This window comes from Vicugna pacos, chromosome 17 (assembly GCF_048564905.1).
Source record: "Vicugna pacos chromosome 17, VicPac4, whole genome shotgun sequence".
Taxonomy (NCBI): domain Eukaryota; kingdom Metazoa; phylum Chordata; class Mammalia; order Artiodactyla; family Camelidae; genus Vicugna; species Vicugna pacos.
The window spans coordinates 14,308,955-14,321,371 of NC_133003.1; the positions used below are offsets into that span (position 1 = coordinate 14,308,955).

The window sequence follows — 12,417 nt, forward strand, 5'->3', positions numbered from 1 at the left end:
GCAACGCCGACGCTCCCCCTCCCCCAGCTGACACCATGGCTGTCCCACAGCCTGACTGAAAGGGCAGAAGCTGGCCTCTGGGACCACAGCGGGGCAGGAGGATGTGGAACCGAGCCTGGAGCCTCAGATCAAATTCCACGCAGGGGAGCAGCTGCTCTTTTCAGCCAGGCCCACCCAGTGCAGGCCCCAGGGAAGCGGCCAGGTTGGGCCCAATGAAACAGAGAACCAGTCCTCACTGTTTGACCTAAGACCTAAGGGGAAGCCATCTCAGCCTAGCTCAGGCCATGAGAAAAATGAGGGGGTGGGGTGGGGTACTGTCTCTTTGTTCAGACGCTAGTCCTAAGTGTTAAAAATAACAGGTTGGGAGATAAGATAGTGTTGTCTCTAACACCTGCCATCTTAGGGGCGCTTATTTTTAAATCTCAGAATTAGCCCTGGGCCTGGGAGGAGGGGAAGGGGCAGTGAGGAGGTCAGAAGACCACAGTCCTCCCTCACCAAGACATTCCACTGTTAGTCCTGAGGGGGGGGGGTCAAAGGACAGGGTGGGGGCTGGGGGCCACAGGTTCTGGCTCTCTCTAGATGCATGAGGAACTCCTAGCAAGTCTCTCTCGCTGTGCCTCAGTTTCCCTTTCTGTACAATTAGCTACCTGTGACCAGCCAGGGAATGAATGATGGACAGTAGCCCCTTCCGAGATGACTTCCTGGGCTGGGCAGAGAGGGTTGGGAACTGGTCTCCATGAGGCTGGTTCTTGGGGCATGGCCTGTCCTCTACCTCCAGGCCACTCCTGCTGGGGCAACTGCTCTGAGTGAGGCTGGGGTCCCTGGACAGCAGAGCCCTGGGCCCTGGACAGTGCTACATACACGAGGAGGGTTGGGTTGGAGGCTCACCTGCTTGCTGGACTCCTCCCCTGTGCTCAGACTGTTCTCCTCATCCTCCTCTTGGTCATCCGTGTCTGACTCGGCCACGGCGATGGGCACGCACACAGGCTCTGGATCCTCAGGCGTGCCCTGGCCGGGCCGCTGGCCTTCCTCAAACCGTGTCTCCTTGTGGGCCAGGGGTGCCTTCTCTGTCCCTGGGAGTGGTGGGGGGCTGGAGGTGGCCACGCAGCTGGGCAGCTGGCCCTGGGTGGCGAGGGCCGCGGGCTTCTGAGGCCGCCGCTGCAGGAGCCCACAGCAGAAGTCCCAGGTGGTCCTCTTGATGAAGCGCAGGCCCCGCTGGATGCGGGCCAGGGCCAGCTGGAGGTTGTTCAACTCCCCGTCCTCGTCGGGGGCTGTGAGGTTGTCTGCACTGAAGGAGCTGAGCAGCAAAGCCAGGAAGAGGTTCAGGACCTGGGGAGACAACGCCGTGCCCTGGGTGCTCAGCCTTGGCCAGAATGGGGGCGCCGAGGCCCGGGGACCTTAAGGACTGCCAGAGGCAAACAGCTCTAGACTCGAACCCCGGGCGCTCATCCTAACCCCCACACTCTTGAATAGAGAGTTTGGCTGTAAAAGGAAAGACAGATTCTCATTCCTCCTCCCAAGGGCCCAGACACAGCCTGTGGGGTCAAAAAGGGAGCTTCAGAGGCTCGAGGGGAAAGCTGCAGCCGTGTGGCAGACAGAACTGAGAGAGACGAGCACCGGGGTCCCTGCGACCTCCAGCCCGAGACGCGAGCTGGTGGGAGTGGGCTGGGCTGGTGGGTGGTGAACGAGCCCAGGGAGAGGGCTGGGGCTGACTGCGTGGAGGCAGACTCAGGGAGCTGGTGTGTGGTGCAGGCTGAGGCTGCAAGTGTGTGCAGAACAACCTGGGACCCCCATAAAAAGCACCACTACTGGTGAGTGTTGTGGGGGGAGCGCGGCGCGAGGCAGCCCGGCCACGGCAGCCATCTCCGCCAGCCCAGAGCTGCGTTGCTCGGCACCTTTGTCGGTGCAAGAGCAAGAAGACAGGTAGGGTTGAGACACAGCCATCTCCTCTGCTTGCTCGGGCCCTGGTGCGCGGCTCCTGGGCAAAGGCAGGGCTGAAACCTGAATCCATACCCAGGGGGCCTGCAGTTTCCAAGGCAGGAATGACATTTGATTATAGCCCAAGGCAGAGGTGGCAGATCTGCTCCACTGGCACTTTTGTGGACCTGTGTCTCTGAGACAAACGAGCGGAGTTCTGGTGCACGGTGGGGGCAGCGGGCCTGCCTGACCTTGTGGCGCACTACGGCAGAGCCTAGCACCTGTTGGTGGATCTGCAAGGTGGCTCTGGGTGCAGCACCGGGGGGACACCAGGGCAGGTGGCTGACATTTCCACGGCTGAGGTGGGGACAAGGCAGCATCAATAAACTGTACTTTGTAAACCCGCATAACAAGTAACAGACACCACCACAGAGGGCACTCCCCGGTGGACATGTCCTGCAGAGGAACACTCAGTGGCTCTTCTTCCAATGGAAGCTCTCGAATCCTGCCTACCACACACCGCAGATCAGAAGCGGGTCTGGAAGCCTCTATTCCAATGACAGGGGAGCAGACCCAGCCTGTCAGGGCTATGACAACCACAGGGCCAAAAGGAGGCCTCGCTCAACAACCAAGGCCTGCTCTGGTCACCACAACACTAACCACACCCCCAATCAAGGGGCTAATAGCCAGCACTGCAGAGGAAAGATGTGGCAATCACCCGTAATAAAAACAGCTCCCACGACAAAATAACGCCATGTGCAGCAACATGGATCGACCTAGAGATCGTTACTGGGGGAAAGGGGGTGGAAGGGATAAATTTGAGGGTTTGAGATTTGCAAATGTTAGCCACTATATATAAAACACAGATTAAAAAGCAAATTTCTCCTGTATAGCACAGGGAACCATATTCAATGTCTTGTAACAACCTTTAACGAAAGAGTATGAAAACCAATATGTGCATGAATATGCATGACTGGGACACTGCTGTACACCAGAAATTGATACATTATAACTGAGTGTAATTCAATTAAAAAAAAAATCAAAGCTAGAGAATTCTCCCAGACTTCAGACAATACTAGAGCTATAGTAATCAAAACAGTGTGGTATTGGCACAAAAACAGACACATGAATCAATGGAACAGAATAGAGAGCCCAGAAATAAACCCACAGACTTATGGGCAATTAATCTTTGACAAAGGGGGCAAGAATATACAATGGAGTAAAGACAGTCTCTTCAGCAAATGGTGCTGGGAAAACTGGACAGCAGCATGTGAGTCAATGAAGTCAGAACACTCCCCCACACCATGCACAAAAATAAACTAAAAAAGGCTTAAAGACTTGAATATAAGACTAGACACAGTAAACCTCTTAGAAGAAAACATAGGCAAAACATTTTCTGACATAAATCTTAGCAATGTTCTCCTAGGGCAGCCTACCCAGGCAACAGAAGTAAAAGCAAAAATTAACAAATGGGACCTAATTAAACATAAGCTTTTGCGCTGCAAAGGAAACTATAAGCAAAACAAAAAGACAACCTATGGACTGGGAGAAAATATTTGCAAGTGATGAGACTGACAAGGGCTTAATTTCCAGAACATATAAACAGCCCATACAATTTAATAACAAAAAAACAAATAACCCCATCCACTGGACACCTGATCTGAGCCCCTGCTGTGGACTCAGACACGCCAGTCAGCGAGCTGGGGATGAGAATTCTGGTGAAAGCAGTGGGTAAGGTAAGGTTGGGGTGCCAGGCCTCAGAAACTTGCCTTTGGTTTAAGAAAACACGCATTCACGTGGACAGTATGGGAAGGTTAAGAAGTGGGTACTCCCGTTTTGTCTCTACAGGGAGGTGATCACTTTTGACACCTGGCGGCCTTTTTTTGTCATCACTGGCGGGTGGGGCATGTGATGTGATTCAGTTGCTGTCCACATGGACCTCTGGTCTGGCCTGCCTCTGTCCCCGGTAGCCTACCCTGAATCCTCCCCAACATCCCTCACTCACGCCCGGCCTCATATCCCCTGGCCTCCAGGCATCTGCAGCCAGGCCGGGGGCAGGGCGGGGGGGGGGGGCCTGGGCAGCCTTGTCCACCCACCGAGGACATTAGGGCCTCCCCTGTCCCCGGCTTCAGAAGTTTGGCTGCTGCCAGTGCTTTCCCCGTCAATCACGCTGCTGCTCCCCAACCCCTGCCTGATCATCACTTCCCATTTCAATGGCAATCTTGCTTCCACCCACGCCCGGCAGAAGCCCAGTTCCTGAGGCGGCCAGGGAGGGGGCTGCGTGGGCTGCGTTAGCTTTCCTCCTCCAACAGCCTCTAATCTTCTCATCCCCAGGCAGATCCGCTCGGAAATCGCAGGCTGCGTGTGCGTGAGGGCAGCTCTGCCTGGCCCTGGGCCGAGAGCTCCAGGTACTTGTATCCTCCTTAGAACAGAGTGTGGTGCCCCCAGGCTGGGCCAGGGGTGAGTGAGGGGCACCCCAACGGGCACCAGGTTTGAGGGGAGGGAAGGGGGGTTGCGAGGCCAGCCAAAGCTGGGTTCCATCAGCACCGTGCACCGATGCCTGCTTCCTCTCTGGGCTCCCTTCACCTGTGGGGCCTGAGGGAGACTGGCCCCACCCTTGCCTGGTTAAGGCACGTGAGAGGAGAAAGCAGGCAGGTTTGCAGAAAGGCTCTGGAATCTGCAGCCCACAGTACTCATACCACCTAAACCTCTCTACGAGCTGACTTGAGCCTCTACTGCCCACACCAGTGGGACCCAGACCATGCAGGGGCGATGGAGCATGTGTGGTCCCCCTGTGTTCCCCAGAAAGGTGGCTGCATGTCCACAGCGGACACTGACTTCTCCCTGAACCATTGACTCATCCCTACCCTTCTCTGGCATTCAGGTTTTGATCTCCCTCAACTCCAGAATTCCCCACACTGTAAAGACACAAGGCAAGATGCACCTGCTCTGGGACAGACAGGTGGTCATGGGCACCAAGGCCTGGGCCCTTCTTGACAGGATGGCAGGGACTCCCACCACAGCTACCCAGAGTGACATAAAAGGCTCCTACGGGCCCGCCTCACCTGGACCACCACCTGCTGGCATCTGTGCTTTGCTCTTCCTGTTCCTTCCCTCTCTAGTATCACCTGTCAGGTCTGCTCCAAATCCACGCCTTCAGGAAGCCTTCCTTGATTTCCCCAGCTGAAGAGGATAAGCGCCCATGGACTCCTCCTTAATGGCTCTGACTATTTTGACCAGCTTGAAAGTCATCTTAGGCCTGTTTGCACTCTCCACCTCCTCACTCTCTCAAGTTGGTGAGAAATGTCAGGGCCACGGTGTGCCTAACACAGCATCTGGCACAGTATTTTGCATGCAACATGGGTCTCAGCAAAGTTTGTTGGGCTGAATTTAAAAACCAGGTGATAAATCACTGACAATAAGTGGTTAATGAGCAAACAAATAAATGTAAAGTGAATAAATAATAGATAAGTGGGTAAAAGGGTGGGTGAATGAATGAATGAGCAAATGAAGAGTGATGTGAATGAATGGATAGCTCAGTGAGTGAGCAGCTAGATGGATGAGCAGATGGATGAGAAAGATGAATGAACGGGTGAGCCGGTTGATAGATGGATGAATGCAGAGGTGGATGAATGAGTGGAGGGACAGATGTGTGGGTGGGTGGGTGAGTAGCTAGCTGGGTGAGTGAATGGACAGATGGATGATTGGGTAGGTGGGTAGCTGGGTGGTTGAATGGATGTGTAGGTGAGTGAGTGTGAGGCCAGTGGCCAACTTACCACCAGGTTGCCGATGACCATAACAAGCAAGAAGACCAGCAGGCACAGTGACTGCCCAGACACCTCCATGCAGTCCCACATGGTCTCAATCCACTCGCCACAGAGGATGCGGAAGATGATGAGAAAAGCATGGAAAAAGTCCATCATGTGCCAGCGGGGCAGCAGGCCCGAGTCGCTGATGCGGTGCCTCAGCTCTGAGTAGTTCTTGCCAAAGAGCTGCATGCCCACCACGGCGAAGATGAACACAATGATGGCCAGCACCAGCGTCAGGTTCCCCAGTGCCCCCACCGAGTTCCCGATGATCTTGATGAGTGTGTTCAGGGTGGGCCATGATTTGGCCAGCTTGAAGACCCGAAGCTGGGAGGAAGAAGTCCTTGTGAGGGGCTCTGGATCCCACTCCCCATGGACACCCTTATGCCCCTAGTTCCTGCCTGAAAACCTAGGGAGCCCTTAGAGGTCACATACACCCGTTTCCCCCTTTTCTCTCCAGAGCTTCATCAGGCTCTGCCCTAGGAGTCAGGTCAAAAGCACCAGACTCTTCTCCGCAGTTCAGCCCTTCTCTGTCCCCCACATCAGCCTTCTACCCACCTTGATCTCACTTCCAGGAACCTCCCAGTAGACTCCCCCCGTCATAAAGTGTCCCTCTTCCAGGTCCTTCCTCGTCAAGTATCCTTCCAGGCCAGCTCTAAGCATCCCTGACATGCCCAGTTGCCTCCATCTTTCTCTCCTCAGTCATCATCATGACAGAGAAAGGGAGCTGGTGCTTAGCATTTATCAAACACCTATACTGTGCCAGGCCTGGAGCTTAGGATGAATCAATTCATGGCACTATTATTACTTCATTTGACAAATGAAGAAGCCAAGCCTTAAAGGTACAGTAACTTGTCTAAGTCCCTTGGCTCATGGCAGTGGAGTCGGAATTAGAACCCACAGCCTGGGCTCTCTCTTCTCCCCTACCATCCTGTCTTCCTAGCCTCAAGTGAAGCCACCTCCTCCAGGAAGCCCTCCCCGACCTGCCTCCAGTCCCACATCTAGACCCCTCAGACATTTTGAACTCCAAGTGTGGTCCACAGACCCGTAGCTTTGACATCATCTGAGACCTGCTGAATTGGCATCTGCAGTTTAACAAGATCCCCAGGCAATTTGTGTGTGGATTTAAGTTGCAAAAATGCAGATTCCAAAATCTGCAGGTAACGTTACAAAGGAGCTGTCGGCAGACTTGGTTCCACCTGATACTTGCCATGTGGCTGTGGGGCTTAGTCTGCTTGTGTGTGGAACGGGGATGGAGGAACACTAGCTCCTCTCCTGGGATCCTCACAAAGGGGGCATGCTGAACCATTATGGGCTTTGCAAATCATCAGGATGGCCACTCCAATTGCTCTCTGGAGGGAGGGGTATCTCCTGTCTTGCCCTCCTCTGTGCCCCCCGATCACCAGCACTGAGGTACCTAGGAAAAACTGCTGGGTGAAGGCATGAAAGATCAGAGTAGGGGTGACTGAGTGGTGACCTTGGAGAGAACATGCCTGGTGCCCCAGGCCCCCTCCCGCCCCCTTCTGGGCCCAGCCGGGTACCAGGCGGAAGGAGCGAAGCACCGACAGGTTGCCCATGCGGGACAGGCCCAGCTCCATGAGGCTGAGGATGACGATGATGCTGTCGAAGATGTTCCATCCCTGCTGGAAGTAGTAGTAGGGGTCCAGGGCGATGATCTTGAAGGTCATCTCTGCCGTGAAGATCCCTGTGAAGACCTGGGGAGGGAATGGGAAGCAGGGGTTTCCAAGGTTCGGGCTGGAAACAGCCTCTGGCAGCGGGGGCACCCTTCCTCCTGACTCTCGCTCCAGCAGGGTCCCCCGCCTGGGCTGCCAGCTCCTTCTGCACCCAGGCTCCCAGTGGGTGCTTGCTTGGCCATGGCTCAGCCCCCCGGGGGCCCGGTGCCTTCAGCCAACTCCATTGTTCCCCAGGTGTGACCTGCCAGTCTGGGCCTCAAAAACGACTGGTGCCACTGGTGGCTCCACAGGGACTCAGCGCTGGGAGGCACCTGGGATCAGGGGAGGCTGAAGGCGGGCTGTGACCTGCCCCAGCTCCAAGTCCCTTAGAGTCTGCGTTACCCAAGGACGTTTCCCCTGCTCCACACACGCCAAATACCACACTCCCGCAAACATGCCTGCCTTCATGGTGCGGGGCCTTTTCCCGCGCTGTTCCCACTTCCTTCCTGGCCACCTGCTGACTCTTCTCACTGTGATAATAATCAGCCACTATCTCTGAGGGCTTGATTATATGTTAAGAGCAGGGCTAGAGTGCTTTGTGTATGTTGCTTCTTTTGGGCTGTCCCACAATCCGACAAGAAAGGCATCATTGACTCCACTTTACAGGTAGGAAAACTGAGGCACTGAGAGGTTAAATAACGCACCTAGGGTCAAGTAGCAAGTATGTAAATTTGTGAACCAGATGAACTCATCGCTATCCTTCAAGATTCAGAGCAATCACTCTCTGTTGGGACAACTGACGTCCTTCAAAGTCCAAAGACCCCCACTCCTGGGCTCTCAGATGTCTGACTTTCTTTACTGGGCATGTTTCCCCTAACAAACACCCCAGGTAATGCCCACCTTCTCAGAGTCATAAACCCCACCGCCCTGCACAGACTCTCAACCTCTTATCTCACCTGCAACCAATCAGGCACCTTGCGACCCTCCCTTATAAGACACCCCCATAACTGGCCCTCGGGACTCACAGGCACCGCTTGTCTGTGTGGCCCCCTGTTGTCTATGACAGAAGACACTAAGATACTCCTTTCTAGTCCTACACTTTATCTCTGGTAAATTCTTTCACCAACCCAAGCACATCACCACGTCCCCATACGGGCCGCCTGGTTGTGTCCCACAACATTTGGTGGCCTGAACATGGCTAGGACGCCAGGGAGCCCTTTGGGCTTCTCTCTCTCCCCGTATGGGGGTCTCCCCCTGGCTGGATTGGACGCTCCGCTCTGGAGGCCAGAATCGTCAGGACAGGCTTCCCTCTCTCATACTTTTCTGCTCTTCCCTAGCATTCAGACGTTCCCTGGAGTCTTGCTGAGGACTGAGGAACCCTGGCTGGGCTGCTGTCAGCGGGCTCTGCAACTCGGTCTGACAGATGGAAATGACTGGTAGCAGTGAATGAACGTGGGAAAGGTGTCTTGTCTTTTCTAAATACCCTTCTCTCCCCTCCCTCTTCCTCTGTCTTGCCCTTCCTCTGACCCTGGCCCTCGACACACTCACTGGGCCCAACCACGTGGTGCACCTCTGCGCCTTCTCTCTGCTTTTGGGATCAGGTCTCCACACTGGCCGTGCCTCCTGCCTTCCATCACCGCGCCGGTGGGTGAGCCCCCCCACTTCTTCTTTGCTTTTCGGCCCTCGAGCTGGTTTTGGCTCTTGCGCTGGTTGGCTTCTCTTTCTTGGCGGACACCCAAAGGAAGGGGAGCCAGAAGTTCAGCCTTTCTCTTGCTGGGGGACGCTCCAGAATCGAGTCTGCACTGGTTCCCTTCTCTTTGCTTCTCCTAGTCCCTGGAGCTCACCTTTGGGCTGCATTTTAAAACACTGGGATAAGTTCGAGCTTCCGGTCTTAAAGAGACAGTGCCTTGTTCTCTGCTGTAATACATCCTGACCATAACACCAACTTCCAGATCAAGAGGCTTGGCCCCTCAATGGAACCCTAAGCTCTAACATCATCTTTCAGCCTAATCTCTTGTCACAACTAGGGCAAATGGTACGAGGTCTCGTGTCCAAACCTTTATGGCTCGCTCTCAAAACTCAGATCTGGTTCTGTAAGGGACTGTCTGATTAGAACTTGTACTGGTCAGTCTGTGACAGCCATACATGTATGTGTTTTGTACCTTGTGCTCTGTCTTGCGAAATGGGAAATTCTGGTTCTGTTCCACCATGGAGCCGTCTTGGGCAAATTCTGTCTGACTGGGAAGATTTTAGTTGTGAGATAATACTGTGTGGCCACAATATTCTTTAGACTCCAGAAAAATTGGTTTAGGGAAGCTTTTTAAAAATTACAAAACTCGTTCTTTTTGAATTATCAGTTAGGAAAAAAAACTAGATACTTCTTCAAAATTCTAACCCTGAGAGAACAAAAAATATTCCTAGGAGAAAAGAGATAAGAAAAGAGACAAAAGGCAAGCCAGACAGACGGCGGCCACCGCCATTTGCCATCGCTCATTCTGTGCCAGGACCAGAGAGAGGTGTGGCTCCAGAAATAATCCAAAACCCACCAATCCTTTCACCACCCCCCAAACCTCCCTCACTTATTTTAAGAGACTAGGAAGTATTTTAAAAACCCCTTTTTGCTGGCTTTTAAGGGAACAAAGTCATTCTAGGAGGAACTTGCCTATGAGATGCAAAAATTCTACCCGGTCTTCTCCAGGAACCCTTATCTCACTATCCTTTTAAATTGCAAATTTTGGAAAGGGGGCAAGGCACAACCAATGAGAAGCTGTCCTGCCTCAGGGGATTGTTACAAAGTTTAGCTGAATTATTTTTAAAGCTCAGTAGTCTAAATATGTATGTCAGGATCTGATGCAGAGTTAAAGTTAATCCAATTGTTAGGTTTATGGTCAACTACCTATATCCAGTAAACCTCTGGGTTACCTTGGTGGATTTCTCCATTCTAAGGGTCTAACTGGTAGGCCCTTAGGAAATTTATTCTAGAAGAAAGAAATTATAGTTCTGTGCTGGCCCCTAGTAATATTACTAGATGGGATTCTCTCACTTGGCAATTGATACCTGCTCCAACCCTGGCGATAGATAAGAAGCTTCTTCTAAACTTACTCAAGCTCAAGCAAAGCAACAAGTGGCAACTTGGAGCAGTTAACCAGATGTACAGTTCTATAGGAGATTTGTGATTATAATGGTGTAACTCAAGATACGGGAAGAAGCAACAAGAGGGAATGCTTTCCTGGACCGTAACAGACCAGTAAGACAGACGGTCCGGAGACTTTTTGCTCCTGTTAATAAGGCCTAGTCCTGCAACAGCACGTTGAGTGGCCCGGCAGTGAACTCCGCGCCTGACCTAGGGATGAGCACTCCAAGCACCGCGGGAGGAAAGGGTCATGAATTGCCTCCCAAGCCACAGTCAAGTTCATGATCACGAGGGCACGTTCCATTCGCCTCGACAAGGATTAAGTCGCAAGCTACTGAAGTCGCTGACCTTCGGCGCGCTCTGAAAGGAGGTCAGGGCGGAGGTCGGGAATGAGGCGCACTCTGCTCTGGGAAAACTGGTGAGACAGGCCTTCAGATAGTTAGACGTTTTCAGATTTTATGAACCCAAATTGTTGCATCTCCTCGTATTTAGAAAAGCACTAAAATCATTAATAGTAACATCTACCTAGGCCACTAAGGAAAGCTGTCTTACAAAACCACATGGCTCTTAACGTCCCACCCAAGCGGGCCCGTTCGCAGGTATAGGTTCTGAGCGCTGGACTTACACGCCTGCTATGCTGGGTATGGCAGTGCTTACAGAAACCCAGTCACGAAACAGGTCTCTGGCTTGTTCTCCAATGCCTCCTCCTAGATCTCTGAAGGGAGAAGGTCTTTCTTTTCAGACATTCTCAAATTTCTTCTGTTTTTACTGGGTTTAGCTTTTTATTTTGGTATCCGCCTATTTTTATGCTGTATTCCTCTCTCTTACAAAAATTATTGTCTCTGAGGTCCAAGAACTTAGGAACAAATATACCTTCCTAGCAAGACTGTCACCATGAACCAAGCCAATATCCTGGTGACGCAGCCCTTGGATGACACTGGGGCCTCCTTTCACTCCCACCTTTAAGGCTGCCGGGGTGTCTGAGCCCCAAAACCCCAGACAGACTGGCACCATAGGCAGGGACAGTGCGACGCCCACAGTTCAGCAGGAAGTAAATACAGAAGAAGGGATTCTCACCCCTGTTCCAAAGATTTGTCACTGCCAATCTGTCGGGGGAAATGTTGGGCCAACTGACGTCCTTCAAAGTCCAACACTGACCCCCATTCCTGGGCTCTCAACGGTCAGACATTCTTTACTGGGTATGTTTCTCCTAACAAATTAATAACCCCAGGCAATGCCTACCTTATCAGAGTCATAAACCCCACTGTCCTTCGTGGACCCTAAACCTCTCACCTCACCAGCAACCAGAGACTTGTACATAAGGCGATCAGGTACCTTGTGACCCGACCCTATAAAACACCCCAACAACCGGCCCTCAGGGCTCACGCAGGCACCCCTCATCTGTGTGGCCCACTGTGGTCTACGACAGCACACCCTAATAAACTCCTTCTGACTCCCATGCTTCATCTCCGGTAAATTCTTTTACCAACCCGCGTGTCAGCATGTCACCGCCCGGCCGTGCCACTGAGCCTACAACACTCTTCTGGAAAGTTCCTGAGGTAGGCAGAGGCTGGACTTCACCTGCTTTGTTAACTCGAGTCCTGAGCAGCCCAGCTTCGGCCAGCAGAGAGCCACGGTCAAGGAGCCCATCATGTGGTGGCCCAGGCAGCCGAGACCATGGCTAATGGCTCTGAGTTGTGCCAACTGCTATGGCGGGAACATGGTCTGGGAAGAGGGCCTATCCCAAGGGGGTGTGACTGGCGGGAAGTTGGGGTCTGAAGTCATCTCGAGGGCACTGAGGAGGCTCTGAGGTCTTCTGCAGGGGGGGCCTGAGGTCAGAGGGCCAGGCTGCCTGGGGACAGTGCCGGGGCTGCGGCAGCTGTGGCGG

General features: G+C 53.2%; 1 protein-coding gene across 2 annotated transcripts in view; it reads right to left on the reverse strand.

The window, feature by feature from the left end:
• SCN5A (sodium voltage-gated channel alpha subunit 5) overlaps nt 1–12,417 on the reverse strand; it is a 105,535-nt gene that overhangs the window by 25,966 nt on the left and 67,152 nt on the right. For both annotated transcript variants that reach the window (XM_072941010.1, XM_072941007.1), the window contains exons 16-18: nt 7,265–7,438; nt 5,694–6,050; nt 889–1,329 (exon numbers count right to left, since the gene is read on the reverse strand). In XM_072941010.1, coding sequence (XP_072797111.1) covers nt 889–1,329; nt 5,694–6,050; nt 7,265–7,438 — 972 coding nt within the window. The remainder of the gene's footprint in view (nt 1–888; nt 1,330–5,693; nt 6,051–7,264; nt 7,439–12,417) is intronic.